This window comes from Struthio camelus, chromosome 24 (assembly GCF_040807025.1).
Source record: "Struthio camelus isolate bStrCam1 chromosome 24, bStrCam1.hap1, whole genome shotgun sequence".
In the NCBI taxonomy this organism is placed as follows: domain Eukaryota; kingdom Metazoa; phylum Chordata; class Aves; order Struthioniformes; family Struthionidae; genus Struthio; species Struthio camelus.
In genome coordinates, this window is record NC_090965.1 from 10,207,074 (window position 1) to 10,231,412 (window position 24,339).

At 40.2% G+C, this 24,339-nt stretch overlaps 1 protein-coding gene across 43 annotated transcripts in view; it reads left to right on the forward strand.

The window, feature by feature from the left end:
• The window catches only part of LOC104142281 (uncharacterized), a 157,680-nt gene that overhangs the window by 23,878 nt on the left and 109,463 nt on the right, over positions 1 to 24,339 (forward strand). For 13 of the 43 annotated variants that reach the window (XR_011136180.1, XR_011136181.1, XR_011136174.1 and 10 more), the window contains 5 exons: positions 417 to 478; positions 4,184 to 4,314; positions 5,548 to 5,648; positions 6,771 to 6,869; positions 10,724 to 10,798. Coding sequence is in view for 2 of the 43 variants with exons in the window: in XM_068918359.1 (XP_068774460.1) it covers positions 5,601 to 5,643 (43 nt within the window). In the remaining 41 variants the exon portion in view is untranslated. Of the gene's footprint in view, positions 1 to 416; positions 496 to 4,183; positions 4,315 to 5,547; positions 5,649 to 6,718; positions 6,870 to 10,723; positions 10,799 to 12,180; positions 12,262 to 24,339 lie in introns of all 43 variants that reach the window. The other 30 variants (XR_011136192.1, XR_011136199.1, XR_011136190.1 and 27 more) reach the window with 13 other exon arrangements.

Here is a 24,339-nt window from a genome sequence, read left to right on the forward strand (position 1 = left end):
CTCCTCCGCTCCCCTCGCGGGTGCCGCAGCTGGCCGAGGGCAGGCCCCGGCCCCGGCGGCCTTTCCTCCCTCTAGGCCTAACTGTGTCCCTCCTTCCCCCCCGGCAACGTAGCGTGTATTTCAGGCCAAGACCTTTAATAAGGCACCTGCGTTTTGCAGATACTAGAATTTAATCCTGTAAAATGAGAAGCAAGGTGGAATTTGGTGTGTGAAGGCCAAGGATAGTAGGAAAAGGGCCTTTCTCTTTAAAATTATTTTCCCTGATACTCATCAACTAAGGGCTGCTAAAGTAAATTTTCCAGTCATTAATACTTCCCCTTTTGTTCTCAAGATTTGATGAAAAATGCTGACTACTCTCAAAATCCTAGATCTTGCACCTTTTATAGATTTTTTTCAGCTGTTCTTTTGTTTCACAGAGTCTTCACAAAGTCAGAGACTGAAGCTACCTGCGGGGCTTTGCCAGGAAGCACCATGGGAGGTAGAGTCTCTTGAGAAGTGGGTTTTCTATGTTAAAACATTTCCTCTCGATATTTAATGAATAAAGAAATCATTTCTGGTTTTGAGCTATACTAAAGTAATTGTACAGTGTTAGCTGTTCAGTTTGTTCTTGTGTTTAGAAGCTGTTTCTCTCAAGGTGTGTATGGAAACCATGCGAAAAGGAAGGGAAGTTTGGGTCTTGTGGTTTTGAATGCTGTTATACTTATCTAGTGATAAAATAATACTGACAGATTTTAGAGGTGGTTTCTATTTTCTCTCATTTTTCTGTTTATTTTTGGCCGCTTTAAAGCCTGGCAGCTTTTCTGGAAAATCATCTAAAAGCATGTATTGGAATTGCAACTGTTTTGTTAAGAATATCTTGTTCCATTAGCTAAGAAACACAGTTTTTGTTTTTTTTTCTTTTTTAAAAAAGAAACATTCAACCTATTTTGACACAAAGCAAAACCCTGCAATTTCCATTTTGTTATTCTGAGTGATGTTGTGCTAAGTGATCCTGGCCTACCCCAGTCCATTATATGCCTCCTAAAATAACAAAAACATGAATCCATTTGAATAGACAAAAGAAATTAATGACAGTGGGCTGCATCCGAGTCTTTAGGATAACACTTCACTATCCCCTGATACGTTTTAAGGAATAAAAAATCTAAAAGGAGGAGCAGTTCTACATTGGCTCATGAAAGCAAGATAGGTAGATTTTGAACAAAACTTTTATCGTGCTTCTCTACTAATTTTCATGCTAATTTTCCCATACAGTTTAGGAACAAATCATTCAGTCTTCATAACTTTTAGGTCTCCATGCTTACATAGTTCTAGCAGTGAGTGAAATCCAGCTGATCTACTGCTGAATGCATCAGGAAAGTTTTGTTCTTCCCAGCTAGCTGTTTCAGCTAGAGTCCCTGATGGTGGCTTCAGCTTTATTTACTGCTCTACGTGGCTGGGTTTTTCAGTTGTCGTTGCAGAAACGTTTATGTTAACAATCCGTTGCTTCTGGAAGAGAAGCATTCATGGTGACGAGGACATTTACTTGATGTCTGGCTCTTTTGACTGTGTTCATCAGGTGTGAGATCACTCTGTATGGATTTGACTTGATCCTTCTGTGATTATTTTTTCTCAAAACCATTTCAGAAGTAGGGATTTAGCCATATCTGCATTGCTCTTTCTCTAAGCTGTGTTCACAGGGCTATGCCAAGGAAGGCAGCAAACAGTCCCTGTAGAAAATATTAGCTTGTGACCTTCAGCATTGGTCCATTTCCCCTCACTAGGCCTCTTGACCCCAAGTTCTTGCAGAGGCCCTGTACTACAGCACGTCTCTTTTTCATCAAAGCAGACCAGGGGTTCATCTTTAAAAACAATGTAGTTTAAAGCTCCACAATTTCTCACAGAACTCTGGGCAGGATTTGGCAAAGTTTGTTCCTAAGAGTCCACATTAAAAGGCTGTTTTCAATAACAGGGAGCTATGAAGAAACTTCCCCATTTATTTATACTTTAAAAGTGAAAATCTAGGTTTGCATAAACACTATTTGCAAATTTCTGCATTTATAAATTACAATTCAAGTTCTGAGGGCAGCAAATTACATTTGGGTTTTAATTTAGCTGTCAATAAATTCTTTTGATTTAGGATAGAAATGACTAAGGAACAGGCAGAAGACATCTCTGCTTAAATTACTGGGTGGACACTGAACTGGGTCTTGGGTCAATCCTGAGCTCTGCCAAATACTGCTCTAGATGACCCAGGGCAGCCCGCTTACCCTGTGAACCTTGGTTTGTCTCATCTGCTTAGTGTATGTGCTCTTCATGGCAGGGATAGTTACAGTATGTGCATGCAGCCCAGAGGAGGAAGATCTTGGTACTGCTTGGTGCCTGTATTTTGGGTAGAGCTAACCAGGATTAAAATTAAATATATTCTTTCTTTCTTTCTTTCTTTCTTTTTTTTTTTTTTTTTGAAACTGGAGCTCATTGTGAGCTTGTGATAGTAGAAAAGATTCAGGAGGGTCAAGAGAGAGTTTGAGTGAAGGTATAGGGAGGAGCTATGGGGACAGGTCCCTTACTTCGGAGGGGAGAGCTGTTTCCTGCCAAGCCTCATTGGGTGCTTTAATCACCACAGAAAACAGGTTTAGGCAGAAAAGCAAATTTAGTCAAGACTGTACAGTCACTCTACGGTAGGTACAAATGAAGATGAGACAAATTATTCAGAGAGTTGGTGACTATATATCTTGCCCTTTTCCCCCAACCTTCCACACTGATCACCACCCTGCCAAGTGGGCACAAGATCAGTACTCACTTGAATTCCCACGATACTGCTTTTGACCACCCAGTTGTTACCTTCTCTAGTAAACGCTTTACAGCTTCCTTCTGCGGTGCCCCCACATGAGTAGGAAAAGTCATGCCTGGTGAGATCAGAGAGCTAAAAGCCTTGATAACTGCCAGAAAAATTCTGGGACCTTGAAAGATCTCAGAGAGAACTATGAAAGTCCAGGTTGCAGGACTGGATGTCTCCTGCTCTTTGTGTTGCTGCCAGCTCAGCACTGATCCCATCCCACTGGCCATGGTCTGAGCCCTAGGATAGGGCACAGTGACTTGCCCCTAAAATCCCAGTTACCACCTGACCAAGACAAAAGGTAGGACAAAAAACAACAACAAAGTGAAACCAGAAAAAGGGAAATACCTGCTCTCTCAGTATTGACTTCTTTTTGCCTCTCTCTGCAGCCTTCTCTTCAGAACTGATGCTAGTCACAAAACAGAATCATTATTCAGGACTAAGTAGGACCACCTACCTTCCTTTATTCTGTCCTCAAGCAGCTATCAATTTAGATGGCTAGACAGTGACAGATAGATTTGCCAGATAGATTTTGTGTAGTCCTTTGTATTTTGCATGCGGCAGCACCCTCTGCAGGCAGTTGCCATGTGCTCAGAACAGCAGATCCTTCTAAAGTCAGGCAACAGCACAGTGTGGTATCAAAGGATCCTCAGCACTTTGCAAAGCAAGGAACAGAAGCAGAGGTACGGAGAAATGAAAAGGGCTAGCCCAGTATAAGTATTGCTCTGAAAGTACCAATATCTCTCATTCTGCTTCATACCTTCTGCTTTGCTCTGGTAATCAGAGACTATGCAACCCTGACATTTATTATAATCGTGTTTGTGACACTTATTATAATCGTGTTTCAAGATTTTTACCCATGAATAAATTTTTGAGAAAAACTGCAAAGCTATCAATATTTTTACTTCATAGGATGTTACAGAACAAAACATTGTATTTTAAGGAAAAAAGAGACTCTAATATTTTTGTGAATAGGGTTATCGATCTGTGAAGTAAACAGTCAGTAGACAATCCACAAGGTATTTCATGAACTGCACTACTTAATCATATATTTTGCAAAGATTCACATTTTGTTTCCACATGGAACATGTCCAGGCTCGAAATCCGTTGTATCTCACTCAGCCTTTGCTGTATATATTAAAGAGCTTTCTATCATCAGATGTCTTCTCCCTCACAGGTAGAAGTTCTTGCATACTCTAACTTGAATGAAATGAGCATACACACACACGCGCGCGCACACGCGTGCGCGCACACACACACACACGCACACAAAATCTTTCTAATCTAGAAATTTCTTTGCAGTTAGATTTACAATTATGCAGTTCCTGGGGCAAAACAATTTCTTCTTTGGTCATTTTCTCATTACAGAGCGTGCTAAGAAACTTGTGGAAGAAGAATTGTTATCTCACTTCAGTGCTAGATATTTAGATACTGCTAAACACATGGATATTACTTTGATTTGGATCATGACAGTTGGATAGGAAACCATCCTTGCTTGTGTAAGTGTTATTTAATTTCATTTACTGGAATAAAGCCTGAGTTTTTAATCCCTTAAGGATCATCCCTAAACTGACTTCAGAATTGAACATTTAAAATGTATCCCTACACACCTGAATTCTATCACTCTCCTTCCAGGTCTGACCTACTCTTATTCTATTTGCCATTGTCTTCCAAATTATTCTCTGCTAATCCATTGACCTTTGAGAGATTAGGAGGGCACAATATTGTTATTTCTTTCTGCTGTTGAACTCTTTCCTAAGTGTTTTTACGAGCATATGCCTGCAATTATTCCAATTTTACGCTTTATGAACAACAGAACTTTCATATGCATGCTTCTTAGCTCTGCACAAAATTGTTCAGACTTCCTGTTTTTCTGCTGTTGCTATGCATGTAAAACTCAAATTCTCTGTTCAAGGTCCAAGATAGCCCTTCAGAGAAATGCCGGCCAGAGAATGAGGAGGCCTTTAAAAAAAATCTTATTTCCTGACTTAAATGTGTGATTTACATGGAACTACAATTGACCTTAAATTCTAAGCAAACAGCCCAGAAACCATAATGGACTCCCGTTCTGTCAGGGACGTTTGAACTTGCATCACCCAGTTGGCGTCTGTATTGTTGTTTCCATTTCCACTGAGTAATTGCCTGAATGGTAGGTCTGGCAATACTAAGTCTGTCTCAGAATGCAGCCCAGGAATTGCTCACTGGACTGCAAAGGAGGTCAGAAGGGACTGTGCTTCTCCAACTGTCTGAGCAAACAGTCTGCTCCTCTGTTTCCTTCCCCAAGTTTCTTTCTTTCTTTCTTTCTTTCTTTCTTTCTTTCTTTCTTTCCTTTTTTTTTATTTACATGCTTTGCATCAGGAACTTTCATGACACTCTGACAACTGAACCAGCCTGGTTTTCTCTGTCTAGGAGTGTCCAGAATTTTTTGTACCTCAAATCCTGGCCTATCTCTGAAAGCTGCTTTTCAGAAAAAGCATTGAAGTTTGTAAAATCACAGAACTCTGTGAACTTCCTCATGTCTGTAGCAAGCATAATCCAAATGTTATTTTTCACATCTCCCCTTAATGGCCATATAGGGAACGACAAAAGAGGAATATCTTGTACTTTTCTATTTTCTCCGAGTAAGCAGCTCTTAGCCCCAGTTTGCCTTTTGGAGTCCCCTCCCAGCCCTCCACTAAACGAATGATAGGCATTTATCCAATTACCAGTTACCTAATGGGCTCTCTTTGCAGGTTCCTTCTGCAATTTGGGCTGGATTTCTCTTTACTCTGGTAGATTTCCATCTATGGGAGTTGCACACTTCCACTTCGATTCAGCAGCACTTTCTGGTAAGGTAAGTTCATCTGTAAGGTGCAGATGAGTGTTCCTTACTTTTCACACAAATGACCAATGCATGTGTGAGTTCAGTGACCAGGGCATGTCTGTCGAAAGAGTGATCATGACATAGTTTGCAGGTTCATGTAAACTGTCATGGCATGCGAAGACTCTTATGCATGATTGCATGTGATCCTGTGGAAACATTTCCACTACATTTTGCCTAGCCAAAGGAAGAATAGAAACAAGGTTCTTTTTCACAGCTGAACTGTCTGCTGTCATCTTTAACATAAAGAATGCGCTCCACTCCAGAAAATCAAAGGAGACAAAAAGATATATAATAGAAGCTAGAGCTGGCCTGCAAGTTTGTGAAGTGCCCCTTTCATACACTTTTGCCATAACAACATCCTCTTCTCAAGCATGGAGTGCTTCTTGGACGTGGGATAAAACAAAACATGGCCCAGAAAGGAAGCTTCCTTCCCCAGCTAATGTTGTCCCTCGACAAGAAGCGACTGCTGCAAAAAGCGAGTCTAGTTATTTCTGTTATGCATTAAGCAGTAGCACGTTCTGGGCAGTCGACATCTGATAAGTCCATGAACTATTTATAGCAAAATATAGTGAAGGTCCATCAAATGTTTTAATTTGGCTTTATATCCTTGGAAGGATTAGGAAAATAAGGAGATACTTTGTTTCCCAGGAAACCTGGGTTAGAGGGTAATAACATGATATATCAAACTGTGAAAGAATCTAAGAAAAAACAGGTTGTCAAAACTATTGCTCAAGTTTTAATTAGAGGGAATTTTTCTGATGCATGTGATTGCTAAGATTGTTTTGAGCTAATCTAGCTGATTGGGTCAGCATGAAAAATGAGGTGTGGAACTGGTTCTGTGATGGGTCATAGCGGGTCCAGAGCATCTGTACTAGGATAAACTTAGCAGACCTAGGACTAAGAGCGTCCACTATGGATTTCAGAGTGACCCACCACTGATTTGACTGTTTAGACCACAGAAGGGAATGGAATTTTCCTGCGAACAACCTGATTTAGTGTCACCGAATATAGGCTTTTCTTCTTTTCCAACCCTGCTTTAGAACACAACGCTCCAAACCCTTGCACAGCTTACAGATCATGCCACTTTCACAGGTCTGTGAGGCACATTTTGCAACTAGCACGAGGCCCAGCACAAACTGGAAGTTTTCCTGAGAAACTGGGCTGCTGGAGTGATCCCAGAACTGTAACTCTGTGAGTACTTGTCCTAGCTCTGCTTTGCAGTTTACTCTCATATAAATCTGTCTCTCTCTAGGGAATCAAATCTAATGCATAAAAAAGAACTGAAGTGACAGTAACGTATTTCAGAGTGGCCTGGGATTCTTTATTAGAGAAAGCCTGTGAAAAGCTCTGCTAATGGATGTCAGCTTTGTGCTGAACGTCACGATCTAGAGGAGGGTGTGCAATTCTTCTCTGTGCCTGGAAAGTAACAGGGTTCCTGTGCTATGACTCAAGAGCAGAAGTGTCGGGCGCTGTGCAATACTGAAGGCATTTCCAGTTATTCCCAGGAATACCCTTGCGGCAATGCCTGGGGGCCCATGTAATTTTGTCCTGTCAGCACAAAGGTCCCAAAGGCCCCAACTCCTGAGCTGCACCACAGGATGAAACATGCTCTTGCTGCTGTGTTGATTTGAAAACTTTCCGAGCCAAGTGGGAAAAGGAAACTGTTCCAAAGGGCAATCAAAAAAAAGTTACTTAAATTCAAAGCGTATGCCTCAGGATCAAGGAAGTTTACTAGACAGGTTTTAAACTACACATTTCTGTGGTCCTTCAAGAATGTATCAAGACTGGAATGTGAAATAGGAGAACTGAGTGGTGAAATGTGCCACATATTTTCTGCATTTCACTCTGTTGACATAAAGGACAGTGGCGATGTGTAACATGGTAAGAAATAACAATTTCGCCAGCCAACTTACTGAGAGCAGCCCAGTAAGTTGGGTCAGCTCTTGGGGAAACACCAAGGGATGTATTGCCTGGCTTGCTCCCACCAACAGGCTCTGACTGCAGTTCAGACCTGCCTTCAGCTGGCATGATCCTCCCAGCAGTGGAAGATGAGGCTCCTAAGCAGAAGGGATTGGGTAGCACTTGTTGGGCTTGCGTCTTATTATCCTGGTGGATGGGCTAGCCCAGTAAGCATCAGAAGTGTCTGTTTCTGTGGAGCTACTTTAAGCTAGGAATTCATGGTGGTACAATCATTTTTTCCAGTTCAATAGAAAATTACAACAGTGCAAGATAATGTGTGAACTGTAGCTAGTACTCAGTATCACTGAGAAATGCTCAGTAAAACTCAAGACAGATGGATATCTGAACATGTATTGTTTGCTGTTTGAAAGAATGTAAAATTGTTCTTTTCCTTGCTTAAATAGGAGAAAACAAGGGTACTGAAAGTCAGCATGTCTAGTAAACACAATTTTTTTTTTTTTATGTTTCACTGATTGCTTGACAGCTTTCATTCAAGAAATATGGCCTTTAAAACAAACAGACAAACAGTATTTTGGATTTTAAAAATTACATCATTAATAACACTTGGTTAGTGTTTTATCTGGGGGACGACTGAGCTGCTTGCTCATTACAGAAATGTAATATTTCTGCTAGCACAGCAAAAACTCTGCCTATGTTGTATCAGAAGAATATTTGGACACAGAGAGGTCAAAGTTATATAAGAGAATTTTTGGTTTATGTTACAAGGAATCGTCAGTCCACCAAGTTTATGGTAAATGATCCTACTAATATTTTGGGAAACTACTTTGCTATTTAATGTAAGGACAAGCTGGATCATGATAGTGGCTTCACCTCCAATACCTTGATTCGAATTAATCATGCAAAACAGAGGCGACAGGAGTATGCTTCTCCTCCTTCCCACTCGTAGAGTAAATTTCTCTGCTGGGTATGCATTAAATTCAATGATTTCCACACATTTAAGGTGCCTTCAGAGCATGCGTAGTTCGTAGGCCCTCTGGGGACACAGGTAGAGTTTAGAAACCACTCCTCTGAGTAGGCAGTTTCTTTACATGCATTGTGAATGTTGTGGGAACTTTGTGATGCAGAGTCTAAGCAGCAATTAAATGTAGGTATCCCTGCAGGATGGACGATCGCTGAGGAAGAGAATCTCAGTCACTGACTGATGTGTCTAAGTAGGTATTCTAAATTTTACCCCGAGTTACACCTTTAGCCAGGACAAAATAGATAGGACAGGTCCAGCGTGCACTTCATTCTATCGTGTAAATACATGCTCCTTGGTTGAAATGATATGGTGCTGAGTTCTGCATGCATCTTTCATGGAAATTTGCAAGGAAGCAGATGAACTGAGAAGAGGAGGAATTGTTAAGAAGGATACAACCAAAGCTATTCTTGTCCTATCTGTACATAGCAGATACATCTGTAACAACTGCCAGCACGTTACAGATGTACAAAATGTCCCTCCACAGCAAATACACTCATTCAGTGACATACACATTCCTATATTTCTGGCAACTCCTAAAGGTGTTCAGTTGTCCATGTATCTGTAGAAAAATCAAGTATTTCTAATTTTAAGACTGAAGTCAGGTGCTGGTAGTGACTGATGATTTTATCAAGAACCTGACCCTAAGACCAAAGTTCTCCTTTTTGTGCTGAGTCAAATTTGCCCATGGTTATAATCACTAGTTCTTGTATGCTTAAGTGTACAATACTGGGTTTTATAGCCCTCCCCCCTTCCCCAGTTCTTACTGAGCCCTGTAAGAAGCACTCATTAGAGACTGTTTAGTTAAAATAGTTGCAGAGTAGAAAAAAAAATCACTGCAGCATTGGGACTTACTTTTCTATTTTATATGAGTTTTTATTCCAAACATTATTTCAAGCATTACAGAATCTGATTGGCTTTTCCCTTCACCTGCCTCCCTGAGCATTGTTGTTTTGCTCTGGCTTCATAATTTCACTATTTACACCAATTCCAGGCGTATCAGAAAAATGAAGAGACAATACTAGAGAAAGCCATTATGCAAATTGATCCAGGGGCTTACCACTGAAGACAAGGGGGAAAAAAAAAGAGAGTTGAATAGTTACAAAAAATGACAAGAACGAGGCATATTGGAAACTCCTGTTCACAGATAAGAAGCTAGAAAAAAGGGGAGCTTTAGTTTCATACCTAATTTACTCAGAATTAAAAAAAAAAAGTGAATTTTGATGAAGAAAATGTTTAAAAAAAAACCCCACATGGGCAAGGAAGAAAAACCCAGCCTGTTTTTATATACACTTTAAAATTATTCAGCAATAACGGAGTTCTCCCGCCAGCAGCTATGAGATAACTTGGCTGTATCTCAAAAGATTCCCTGTCACCAGAACACACATTTTACAAAGAGGAGTCATGTCTCAAATGTTGTCTTCAGAATTAGTCACTAGCTAACCTTTAATGATGGTTAACATTCTTGTGCCGTGGGGACTCGCATGTTTCTGAGTTGAAAGAAACTGCAGGGTGAACAAAAATGTATATATAGAGAGATGGATGATACGAGGGGAAGGGGCATATATGACTGCAAAGGACATATTGGCACACAGACACAGGAACAACATAAAAATGGCACGTATGCAGGACTTCAGGGAAAAGTGTATAGGATAAGGAAAATAAAAAAAATGAAACCGAGAATCTATAGGAAATACGTTGCAGTAGTACTGTGATAATGTGAATGTGTGTACAACAGGTGAAAACTTCTGTAAGGTGAGCTGCTGATCCTAGCCACAGCCGCTACTTCTGATTGGAAAGTTGCCATGGTTTTAAATAGACTTCTAGAGTTTCCCAGGCCTTAGAAGTAATAAAAAAGGCTGTTAGGAATGCAATAGGATTAAGTGGCTAGTACAAATGGGGAAAGAGGTTTTTGAGTTTTGTTACCACCTTTTGAACTATAAAGCAGAATTTGAGAGACCCAGTTATAGTGTTTAAAGTTGTTTGTATTAAGATGAGCCAAATGACTGAACTTTTACTTTGAAATCATTCCACAGCTGGATAGCTCAGGCTATCCTTTATATGCTATTCTCACTCTAAATTTTCTTTTCCTATCCTTTTCCTACAGCAAATATTACTGAATTCTGGAAGGCTAATACGAGGAAAGTACCTTCCCTGTTTGCATGTTGGCTGTTTCTTTCAGGTCAGTTTTGAGAATTTGACTATTCTGCAAGATGTGTCTGAAACAACAGTTTTAGTCCATGGCCTTTACTCTTCCCATTTCTACATTTAGTTTACAAAAGCAAACCCCTTTGCTGCCTGAGTCTGCTAGCTTTCACAGTGTGCAGACTACTGAAGCCAAGTAGATGTATGAACAGGAAGCTTATTTCAAAGACTGTGCACCCCAACCAGGATAGCTTCTATCAGAAACAGCCTGTGAGATGACATAAGCATGTTCATTATCCAGACTGTGAATAGCTTTAAAAGGGCCAAATTTCACAGAGTTGAGTCAGCAAGAAAAGTAAATCAAATAGGAAAGTAAAAATAACTTGACCATTTCAGAAAATTTTATTTGTGGCCAAAAAGCCACAATCCCCCTTTAAAAGTGAAAGCTGTATAGGCTTTAAAAACAGTTTGGGTTAGAGGGGAAGAGAAGGCAGCTACTAAAAATACAATAGATAAAAAAATGAAGTTTACTTTAATAAATATATATTAAAAGCTTGGAAATACAAGAAACTGAAAAAGTAACCATAAGTTTTTTCCAGAACAGTGATGCTCTAAAACCATCTATATCGAGAAACCCAACAACAGCATCACTTTATAAGCAGATGGGATTGTCAAGAAACATTCATAAGAGTTTAGTAAATACTGCTATGTTACCTTTTTGGGGATAAAGCAGATAGTATGCCTGTGAAAGTAATTATAATTCAAAAATTTTACAAAAAATGCCATCAATTTTTCAGTCAGAGTAGCTGTTCATAGTGGTTTGTGTTGTAAAATTCTATGGAGCTGTGAGAAACCTTCCAAGCCAAATGGAAACTTATAGCAAAATCTTTCAGTTAGTCTCACAAAAGCGGCAAAAGCATGGACTAGAATTCTGAAGCCGCACTAGAGGGCACTTTAGCTGTATCTTCCAGATGAGTTAAAGGTCAGAACAGGATGCTTGCCTAGCAGCAGAAGTGGACAGAATCACATGTGGGAATTAATAGGAGTTACAGGTACTAGGTTGGTAGAACAATTAGTGATTCTCCTCCACAGCCTACTGTGATACCTTCCAGGTGTAAAGCTGATTGCTAATGCGAGTGATTACGAGAAAGAAACTAAAGATTTTAGATAGATTGCAATAGTATTTTGTCCTTGTACATGGATTAACCACAGAAACATGGGATATTTTTAAGAATTGAAAAAAATAAGCCTCTAGTTTCAGCTAGAGTTAATTGCCCGGAGTTGAGCTGCCCTGTGGAGTCTGCTCCCACTGGATGGCTGTTGCTCCGTGTCTGTCTTGCCAAGTGTAGTGTGATGCCCTCAAAAATACTGGTTATCATGAAAATGAAATAAATGGCCATTGACAACCTTTCTCTAAAGGATCTGTGACAATAAACTGGAAAAAGGAAGAAGAAGAAGCCTTGAAGGTATTTCAGGCTCTCCGGTAGACCCCAGGAACTGGTAACACATTTCAGAATTTTAGAGGTTTGGTTAAAAGAAAATTTGATATTGATCTTGTTCTCCATTTGCAAAACACACAGAAGTTTTTGGGAGTAAGAATTTGTTTTTGTTTATATCATGCCCCAAGTATTGCTTGTTATTCAGAAACATGCAACAAAGACAAGGTCTTTGAGCTAAGTTATTCCCCGTTTAATTGAGAGACCATAATTCCAGTCCTAAGTGTTCTGAATTAATGAGTGAGGTCTTAACTTAGAAACGTGGCTGACTTGTTAAAAATATTTTTTGGAATATTCAGTGTTTATACTCATCAAGTTTTCTAGGCTTTCTCTGCAACCTGATGTTTCCTTTCTTCAGCAAAACAAAAAATAGGCTATCCTAAAATTCCATGAATTGGGTTTTAATAAAAAAAATACAGTGTGATTCCACATGTATGGACGCACAATACCATTGAATAGGATTGTGGACAATGGCTTATAACTTGCTAGGAGCATGTACAGGAGCTGATAAAGTGAGAAGAGTCTGTGATTTCTTGTTTTTCCTTTCCCCTTATTTTACTTCCCCTTCTCCCTCCCAAGTTAACCTCTTAACTTTCTGCAGTTTTATTTACTCAGCAGCTATAGGGAGTGGATTTACATCTGAGAGCAAGGCCTTCCTATTTCTACTGAGTGTTGGCATCCTGGCCCCGCGCCCTTGGGGCTGGAAGCCCAGCACAGGCTGGCGCACAGCGGCCCCCGGCATTTCCTCCCCGTGTGTTCGTAGGATGCGTTGTTAGCAGGTTGATCTCACTGACTCCAGAAGTTGCTGCACAGCACAACTGAAAATTCATTTCTAGCAGATGATAGTAATGTATTTGCAAAACAAACGTTGCTTGAGAATTGGCAGCTGACTCCAGAGCAGGCAGTATTTGGCTGGCTGAGTTTCAAGCAGTGCTCCTTTTGCCCTCATAGTTAACACAAAACTCTAATTCACAGCACCTTTGCTCACAGTTTTCAGATGATGAAAATTCTACGGGTAGACTGAAGCTAGAAGCTACAATGAATCATTGAACTTCTGAACAATTTACAGGCCTTTTGATGAGTCAAGTTTCATACAAAGGACCTTGGCTTGTTCCATCAGCCACCGCTCCTTTATTGCGTTTACCTTCTGTAAACTATCTTTTTTTTCCTTATCCCACTTACCCAGTAGTAGGAGAACTGGCCAATCTAGCAATCTTTTAGTTTGTCTGCTGTCTCTCAAAGTATTTCTACTCTTCATCCCTCTGTGCTCCCATCATCCTGTCTTCCTCTTTCACATTGTAATACCCAGCTTGTTCTGCTTCTGCCATCACCGCTTCGGCACCCCCTGTAGCAGTGGCTCTTCAAGACCTTGACCCTTTTTTTCCTTATGCTTCTCCCCTGGGCAACTTCATTTGCTCTTCAGAGCATGGAACTACTTAGGCTTCCTCCTCAGCCGGACTATCATCCCCTGCCATCTTAAGCACCACACCACACCGCTGCTTAGGAGTTTTACAGGGGCTCCTGTTAGAAGCTGGTTTCTCTGCGCCTGCCAGCATGGCCAAACAGCTGTCCTGGAGCTGCTGCACTGCAGCAGTTACACAGTGTCTTTGTGAGTGGTGCCTGGCCTGTGGACAGTTCAGACAGTTTGTTTGCCACGGGCATGTGGGTTCCTGCCCGCTGCAGTCCGGGCTGCCCCGTTGCCTGGCTCCCCGAGCGGCCGCTGGTGGTGGACAGCCTCCCCCAGCCTGCCATGAGCTTGGGCGGATGCGTGGCAGACAGGCGAGACAGTAGCCAGGCCCAGGGCTGTGGCCACAGCGGTAGAAGGTAAATGGCAATGGGACTGACTGTCACGGGGGGTGGCATGTGGCACGGGGCGGCAGCATGGGCTGAAGGTCCCTGGCCTTCGCAGGAGAGCTGCCACAGTCTGGCGGGCCCTGAGCTAGCATGGCAGGTCTCTAGCAGAAAGTTCACTGCTTGCTGGCAGCTTTGTGTGACGTCTCTGCTGCCATACCTTACTGCTGGATCTGGGTACTTTCCTAAGGATCTGGGTCCCAAGCTCACTTTTGTCTCTCATCTGACATGTCTAATCTGCTCCTGCCCTTCCTGCCCATACAATCTTTTTTTGTGGGCAGAATTTTACGTCTTAAGTACTCTTGCTCTCAGGTCCTCTTTCCTCTCTCTCTCTCTCTCTCTCTCTCTCTCTCTCTCTCTCTCTCTCTCTCATTTGGACGCCCAGTTTCTGGTCCCAACTGTAGCCTCTGCTAAAGCCTCTGCTTTTTAACCTTGAGTTCTTTCAGCTTGTCTGCATCTGCTCACAGGTGCTCAGCTTAGTTTGATTGACTAAATAATGCTCTTCTCAGGGAGACAAACCTAGGGGACCAACCTAATTCCTTTTTCATATTTTTATTTCCCAGCTGCATGTGATTTCAGAGAAGCCCAGCATCATACAAGCTCATGGAAACTAATCAGGGAGGGGTACAAGAATCATACTGGGAGCTAGCTAAATTGTCTTGGTTAGCTCCATTAGTTAGCTGGCTGCCATTTTGCTCTTGTTAAGTTAAATAATTTGGAGCTGGGAAAAGCTTCTTTAGAAAAAGCTGTTTCCGTAACCTATCCCATTTGATTTTCTGCGCTTGTTGCCTCATGAATTTCAAGTCACAGCAGGAATTCCTCCAGTTCACAGTAGCTTGAGATAGGGCACCTTATTTGACAGTCTGACATGCACGCATGACAGCATTTTGTAGCAAGGAAAGTTATGTGCAGAGGAGAAAGCTTTGCTAATAACTGGTTGAACAAGCCCTCACAGGATCTGTGAATCACCTTAGATCTCATTACATTCCATTCAAATGCAAGGTGTGCTTTTTTGATTTGACTCCAGTAACAAACTCGGTATAAAGTGAAAGAAGAGAAATTCCATCAGTTTTCCCTGGGGTGGGGAAGGAGGGAGAATGTCTTGTGGCAGATGCTGGTTTTGTGCTTTAGAGAACTATTGGGGTTATACTTGAACACTGGTGATGAGGGTAGTGCAAAAACCTCTAGGAGAATAGAGTGGACTGGGACACATCCCTACTTTTTAGTACAGACATGTTGATGTAATCTGTTGCTTTCTGTGTATGATGTCCCGCATCTCAACCTCATAAGAACATACCAGTAGAAACCATGAGCACCTGAATCCTCCATGTTTTTATTAGCTTTTGTAAAGCTCCTCTGCAGTATCTTGTAGCTTCTTTGCATGTTAGTTGTAATCAGTTTAGAGCAGATGGGTAATAAAAAGTGTCGAATTGTAGTAACCTCAGGGATGGTTGTGGAGCTGTGTACAGGAGAACCTGTCTGTCTACATGCTTAACCTTTTGGGTGCTAGGAGTTACCCCAAGGTCATGGGTAGACACATACTGCTAGAGTTTGATTAGTGTCTGGGATAAGAATCTCTGTACTTTATTAAGAGCAGTGCTTTGAAAAAAAGTCTGAAAGTGAATGGGACTTGTAAATGGGGGTGATCCTAAGGCTTAGTAACCCTGTAGACAGAGAGTTGGATAAACAAAGAGGAAAGATTTACTCTTATTGCTTCCTTGTCTCTCTTTAAAACCAACAACTTGTTTTTACTAGCCTGAAACAATCAGTGTAATCCCCCAGATGCTGTCAGACAGAACAATTTTAATTTCATAAGACATTTCACAATATATTTTTCCTTCACTGCTTTGCTTTGTAATTGTCTGAAACGTCTCTTATAAAAATTTCTTGTACCAGAAGGCTACGGTCAACTCTCAGATCCCTGCGTGCTTGCATCATGCTTGACTGATGAATTTCTAAAATTTAGAACTGAATGTGATTCTGTGGATCAGCTAGAAGCCAACTGTCAGAGCTAGTTTTGGGGAACTTGATTACAGAATGTGCAGCCACAGGTGTTAGATAAATAGGTTCCCTTACACTTCCTGATATAAAGTTAATGTTCACTATTTTATTGTGAAAACCTCTCATTTCATCTCCTTAGGGGGGGAAACTTATTTTTTAGGATTGAGTAATGTTGGCCTTTCTAGGAGGAGCTTTCTCTGTCCATAATAAAAGGAATTCACTTCCCTTTACTCTGTTTTCTGAGTGCAATTTTTACAGCTATAGCAGCAATTAACATGATTTGGAGTTTATGGTGAGCTTCCTTCTTCTTTAGTATTTTTTTAGGTGGAGTGGAGATCCCAAATAAAAATTTAGTGAAATTATAGGACACTGAGTTGTATTAATGATTTTGTGTTCTTTAGCTTTAGGTAAATTAGTAGTTTCCAAGACAGTTTAAATTGTACTTAAGCTACCTAACACTACAGTTCCTTTTGGGCTTCACGTGATGCTTCATGTGTGGTTGCAGGCACATGTAACTTTCTCAGGAAAAACAGCTGAAATTGGAATCAGAGAAGACTTAAAATATAGGAAGAAAAGGCAAAGTGGAAAGAATAACAACACAACGAATAGCAAGTATTAGTCTAAACAAAATGGCTGAGTGGACAGGGGACTGGGAGATAACTGGGACGGAAAGGAAAGAACTAGAGCAAAAACTTGGTTGGAAGAGACATAAATAGTGCTTTTCTGAGCTCTTGTGAAGAACATAAGATGAGTCCATTCAGTTTCTGAGGCTAAACATGGAGGAGAAGACTGACTATCTGGAACAGGAGTCTTAGGATGTCTGGAGCTGTCGGCTTTCTAATTAAATCACAACACAGTGCTTTACCATTTAAGCACGGAAAAACACCCAGAGAGAAAGACTAATAGCAACATCATGTGACAGCATATGACCTGACTTGGACAAAAGGTAAAGAATTGTGCTTGGGCAGGGTTGGCAGCAGGTCTGCTTTCAAATTTTTAACCTGGTTGTGAAAAAACTGCATTTTGGATCTTACATATGACATTGTTTCCCTAAGATGCGTAGCTAAAGAAAATGAGACAAATGTGAGCAAAAAATCCATGACAAGTTACTAGAAAGTCTTTTTCCTTAATTTTTTTTTTCAATATAATATTCCACATCAGTTAGTCATGCTTCTTACCACATACAAGAATGTATCAAGTGAAGTTATTCAGGAGGATGGCTTCGAATCTTGTGTTAGCCAATATTTTCATTAGTAACTAGATAATGTAATGGAGACTGTCAATTTATGGATGACATCAAGCTGGAAAAAGCCGCCAGAATGGTGGAGAACAGAACTAGAACTCTAAATGACCCTGATAGATCAGAGAAATCCCCTGAAAGAATAGATGTATATTCTTATATGTCATTATTAAATTATATTTGAGCAGAAATAAGCAACTTCACACGTGCAGGATGAGAAGATAAAGAATCTGGGAGTTACTGCAAACTGCAAGCTGAGCAGAAAATGCTGTAGTGAAAAAGGGAAACATACTGCTTTGTACGAACAGGATTACAATTTTAAAGATGAACAGATAATCTGCATTCATACAGCCTTTTCTGAATTTGCTCCCCAGGAAAGAATGGGGACCACTAGGGGACAATCCAGACCAACTTTCAGCTTTTATCCCTTTTTATGAACTGGAAAAATGAGATAACTTGAGCATATTTCCTGTGTCTGCCTTACATATGCGTCAAATCTTTACAGTGTGAACTCTGCAAATAAATACTGCAAGGAACACTATTTAGGTGCAACACAGATGGGGTAATATCTGACTCTCAGACTGTACACACAGAATACTGGGGATGAATAAGGAGACTTGCTTCTTCATAGCACTGCAGTCAGAATACTGCCTTTTTCTGTCTTCAGTGGTCTTGTTTCAATTACTTAGAAACGTAGGAAGTCTAAATCCATTTCCCTGCTTTGTATGGTTATCAATTGAATGCCTTTTTCACAAGTCTGTTCTGTGTTTCTAGACTACTTAGATAACTTTCCATGGATGTTTTTGGGATGTAGTGATTCAGGATGCTTTCGAAAATTGACTGATGTGCTGTTTGAAAGATGTTTGAAATCCACAAGATTTCTCTCTTGCTTCTGATGTTGGCTTATATCTGTCTGTCTTCCTCAGCTGTCACAGGTCTTTGAGAATAAAATATGTATGTAAGGGAATGGCTATTCCCTTGGGATTTTTGAGATTTTTATGGGAGAGTCATTGTTCCCAGAATACCATCAATTTATTTGTCTTTCCACCCCATTTATGTGGGTTGGTTGTGCCTGCTTGTTGCATACTTCATAGGCATGTTCGGCTGCAAACAGTTCAGTAGGTACAGATCAATCTTTGGACTTACCCAGTCTGCTGTTCTAATGCTCTTATGGTGGTTTTTAGTTGTGAACATGGGAGCATCCGCTGGACTTTCCTCAGCTGACTATGCAGCTGATGACTGCCTGCTTCTCTTGATCCTGTACAAGCGAGGACATAGATATCCCTTCTGAATTGTGCTTATTACCAAACGCTTCAAATTCTTTTTTTTTTTTTTTCTGAGCAATAATTTGGGCTTTTTTTTTTTTTTTTTTTGAGTTTCTTTTTGATGACTCTGTAGTGAATTCCAAGATGAGTTCTGGTACCTGAGGTACTCTCTGGTTCTATAATTATTGGTGAAACTATTGAATGTTTAAATGAGTATTGTATCCTGCATGATAAACCTGAGAACTTGCAGCTTCCTTGTGATGACACTTTGTATAGCAGATGTTTTAAAAGCAAAATGTCCTATGTTTTGTAGGTTTTGTTTCTTTCGTGATGGCAGAGTCCTCCTGTGTGTAGAGGTGAGGGATTTCTGTTCTTGGCAAGAGCTGCAAGCTGTTAGATTCTAAGGAAGTCGTTTCCAGTGTAGACAGGGGTACAGTAAAAAGAATCCTGTGACTGAATTAAGATCCTCAGAGGAAGAAAATGGCTAGAGGCACCTCACTTCTCTGCTTTGAGCTGTTGGAAGTTGAACTTGCAAGTGTCTAATCAAAAGTTGAAACCAGATGGAAGTGAAATGCCAGAAGTAATACAAAAAGTATGCTGCAGAGAAGATCAAATGGAAGAAAAAAAGATGAAAACGTTCTCGATTGACTGCAGAATTCCTTCAGAAATAGCATTACAGAAAAGTAACCCTGTTCACACTACACCTTTATTTTGCCATGAAGTGCACACAGGTGAAACAAACTACAGCTGAATTAGGGGGTTTGCATTGTACCATTGCTCCCATTGCTCCTGAGAACAGCTCAGGTTTTCTGTGTTACTAAGTTAGATTCAGACAACTAACAATCTTTTTGTGATCTCTAAAGGCTTTCTTTGCAGTATTCAGCTGAAAAGACAAGAACTGAAAGCAAATGTCTCCTCTGCTGGTAAAATTTTGTCCTAATTTCTTTTATTTTGAGATAGTATGATGACTTCTATGGCCACTTGTGGAAGAGCAGGAGTTAGAATTTGAAGCCTCATGATCCAAAGATCCAACAATTCAGGAAGGAAAAGGGAAAATAAATAATGAAATCACTCTAACAAGCAAGATGTGTCCTTATTCAGAGAACAGGAATACCATTCTTTCCTTCTTTGGGGAATACATGAGCAGAAAAATGAACCAAGAGACAATAACATAAGAGTGTTGTCAAAGTATTCCAAAAAATAACTCAGATTTGTACAGATGCCAAGGCTAGCTTTGGCTGATTCTCTTGTAGGAATTTTGTAGAGCAATTTTCTGAATTCTATTAATACAACATGCAAATATATACTTCAGGCGCTCTGGGCCTACAATGTGGGAGTAAAAGCTTTGTCAGTTGCTTTCAGAGGCCAAGAGTAAGTATGTTTTTGAAATATAAATGTTAAATTTTTATATAAATTAAAGACAGTGAACTGTTAAAGGGAAAGGGGAATGAAAAGAATAGGCAGCATAAGTGGAGCCAAAAGTCAGATGTAAGAGTAATATAATTATGATACTTGATGCCTGTGTGGACTATGTGCCATGAGTTGTGGACAGTAGCGATATCTTTGCTGCTTCCCTATCCAGCATTCTCTGAGCTTTTTGTATCATAACAGCATATAACAAAATGGTCTGTGATGCCAGCAACATGAATGGGGGCCACAGTTTATTTAAAATAGAAAAATGTTGCCCTATCAGTTGAACAAGCACCATCCTTAATGTTAGTAACATTATATATATTTTAATATCATTAACATACAAAGTGATATGGCTTAAGATGGCTGATAGTGTAGATGTCAAAGGTACGACAGGATCTAAGGCCTGTGATAATGATGCAGGCTATCCATGGCAGGAAATGCGATGAGAGGTGCTAAGTGCTTGTCTCATAGTTGATTGCTTTCTGCAGTGTGTTTGCCTCCTATTACAGTAGTTTTGCGTCATGCTGCTGAGGGTTCTTGCGCATCTTCCTAATGAACTCTTTCTGCTGTGAAGCATAACTGTTTTTCCCAAACGGTGCTTCCCAGACTCCCAGTAGCATTAGGGTGTCCTCAAACCCCAGTTCAGTTACGAAACTGTAACATTTGGGGTCACAGTGCAATGAATAATACTACATTTAAGTTGCTTCCACTATAAACCTGTTCCAGAAGACAAAGATTTGACTAGACATCCATGATCTATGAGTTCAGGAGGCTGATCAGACTTGTTACCCTGAGATTCACCCTGTAAGTTAATATAAAATAATTTACAGGTGTCTCTTAGTGACCTCAAAGCTTGTACGATCAATATCACTGTCCTGATAGGATAATTTAATAGTGCAGCAGCTGGCTAGAGTCTTTTTTTCCTGCTGACTTCCCCCTCTTTTTTAACAGATTCTGAGATTTGGTAGTAAGTTTTTCCTACTGTCATTTTTCTCTTCCTGTAAAAGCATAAGGAGTCTTTCTTTACTGAGTAGCAAGATATTTCCTGTTGATTAGGTTCTTCAGTTTTCATAGATCTTGGACCCATAGTAGTTTTAGTCCTTTTTATGTCCTTTTGAGCTTAGATTTGTATCCATATCTTTGCTAGTTATTAAACAAGCATGTATTCTGGCCTTTCTCCTTCTGTAAGCATCTGATTTTATCCATTGTTGGAAACAAGGTGCTGAAGTAGTGAACCTATGATCTGAGCCAGTATGTCAGTTTTTACATTTTTATGCTCTAAACGTTCTGATGTGTTATTTTTGTGACTTAAATTACATTGGAACTACAGGGTGCCTGGAAGTCCAGTGGAGGATTTTTCAGTTGAATCTAGGGAGATGGTTTTTACCCTTTTTCTTTCTGCTATGCCTATTGTTTAACTTAAAGTAATTGTATTTATCTCAGAAAAATGTCTTGTAATTGAATTTCTCCTCTTTAAAGAGGGGGTACATTTGCATCTCATGGTGGTCTTTTAATATAAAATAGGGCCTCAGTCGTGCAGCCCTGCAATATGTTTGCGTGAATGTATAAGGTTACTTCCTGGTATTTTCTTGAGTAGATGTTGGTTTCCAAAGGTGCAAGAAACTAATTTTTTGTAAAGTGATGAATATACTAAAGCATATCTTTCCCTGAAAGAGAGGTCTCTAAGAAAAAAACCTTTTGATGCTCTGGAAATAATTTCTGTTTATATTTCTTCCTTCTAGTATAGAATATAGAGATGCATTGGGTGAGCACTACCAGAACTAATGGCCTTGATTTCCGAAAATTCTCTTAAGTAGCCATCAAGCTTTTACTGTTTGTACATGTTGCTTCTTATTTAGGGGTATAAAAATAGCCCATGGCAATATTGTTGAGTCATACTAACCAGCCTCAGGACCTCTGTGCAAGACTCTTCTCACTTTCCCTTCTTGCCATCTTTCTGAATATAACAACGTTGTTGGCTGCATAGAGGCACTTTCTGCGTTATCAGAGCTGGCATGTTATGCTAAGGGTATTTCCCTTCCATCATAGCTTGTTCTAGAGTTGGCAGTTTAGATAGTATGTGGATCCAGGAGGCGGGAATGTTTAATTCTGTACTCTTTCCCCTCTCTTGAGAAAGAGCTCAGTGTCTTAAACATTTATGCTAAAGGAAGAGGCTAAACAGGGGCTTAAATATTTTTGTAGTAACATCGAAATCCTCTTTAGGGTCTAAAAGCTGAAGAAACTGTTTTTATGACAAGCATAACAATGTTCTTGGTTTTGCTGCTGTTGGCGCAAAGGTCTTTGCTTATTTCTTGCCTTGTTTTCCTTTTCCTTTCTTCTCCCCCACCCCAGGAAGCCTTTGGCCCATTGACCTCAAAGTTCAGCACTTCCTTCTTGGGCCATGCTGTCCACAAAGGCTTCCCAGTTCTTATGAGAAAAGTGGTCTCAGCTTTATGCTGTTACTGCTTCAAAATACACCTCAGATAAAGTCTAAGCTATTGTTTGTAATGTAAGTTAATGTGATTTGTCATATAGAAACACCATGACATTCTGCTTATTCCATCACACTGAGAAAATAAATAAAAGAAATTTCAGTTTGACCTCTGGACTCAGAAATGAAGTAAATTTAAACATCTGAGAATAAACATAAAATGAAACATATACATTTTAAGAACTAATAACTCATTCCTACATTTTCTGGCTGTTTATCTTTCACTATTGATTAGCCTCTGATTTACAAAGGATCTTTTGTTCATTCACAGCAAATATGTGAATGAAAGCAACTAGCGCTGCCTCTAACACAGTAATTTACTGGTAATAATGAGTTAGATTTTGTAATGCTACCTGTGATCAGTAGCAGATAAGAAACTATTTCTTGATCGTTTAGTTTCTCACACCTTCTAGGTTCTGAAACACTGTAGGTAACATTCAAGTAAACTTTTTTCATTCCCTTTAAAATCTGAGGTGTGAGACTAAAGTGTTTGAGTTGACATAGCGAACATATAACTGAAGGTTTCAAACAGAGTATGAGAAAAGCTGAGTCATGGTGTCTTCTGAGATAGAAAAGATTTTCATGAGCATATTATCACAAGGTGTCTCTAAAAATGTGGTTTTAGTGAAGTTCTAACAGAAGTGCCAAACTTTCGTACGTAATGAATAATTTCTGTGGTATATGAATGTGTTCTACTGTTCAGAGCAATCTGCTCTAGTAACAGGAAGAACAAAAATTTGTAAAACTCAGAAGGAGAAAGGGATTAAAAATACAAGTTTATACAACTTACTTTGCATAGCAGTCTTTGAACAAACAAGGCAAAGATCTGAGAGCAGAAATATTTTGAAGGAGAAGTTTTATACTGATAACTTCACTGACGCAAGTGAAATCTGCGTAAGTAGAACCAGTCCAAACAACTGTAGCCCAAGAACAAGGGGGAAACCAACAGGCAAGGGGAAAAAATGTAAACGTTATTCTACACTAGTGGGAAGAAGAAATAGAGCAGTGGCATAGGTTACGTTTAGCTTTTGTGAATTAGGAAGGCAAAGGCTGTAAGGGGCTGAATCGTAGCCAGGGAGAAAGTGCTTCTGCATTGATTGTCTCATTGGTTCTTGTTGCCAGAAATATTTTAGTAAAGATGTTTTGCCACTTTGCTTTCTGTCCACAGATTAGAACAACTTGTGGTCTAAACTGGGCAGCAGAGCTAGGTCTACCTGAAATACTTGAGACGCCAAAGGAGCTATTAGTATCATTACAGAATTTTAAGTCAGGATGGACACGAACTCCACCCCTCCCACTGCCCCCAACCATTATGCAGTGTGGCTCCTGACTGTACTTAAGGGGCCCTGTGTGGACCTCAGCTGTTCCAGCATAACTCTGCAGCGAATGGCCCAAAGTCTCTAAGTAAAAAGTAATGAATACAGGTGGAAATACTTGTGAAGGCAGAACTACCTAGGTAGCAGGCTGGCTGTGTCTGGGGCCCAAACCCAGCTGCTCACTGAGTTCCCATTTTACCTAGTAACAGTGGCACTTCACTCTCGGCATGCTTCCCTGTGATGATCTTGATCAACAGTGGTCTGGCTCTGCGTCTTTTTTCTTTGCTGGTAGAGCTGTTGAATATAGGGGAACAATCACTTCCCTTGATCTGCTTCCTGTGCTCTGGTTAGTGCAGCATAGTAGAGGTGATATGAACATTTTCCGGCTTCCAGGTTCATGCTGTATTTGTTCTTCCTCACTCCCAGTCTGCATAAGCTTACCTCTCCTGTTTGAGCACAGAGGCATCCAAATGAAGAGTGTAGTCTTCTTAGCTAAATATTTCCC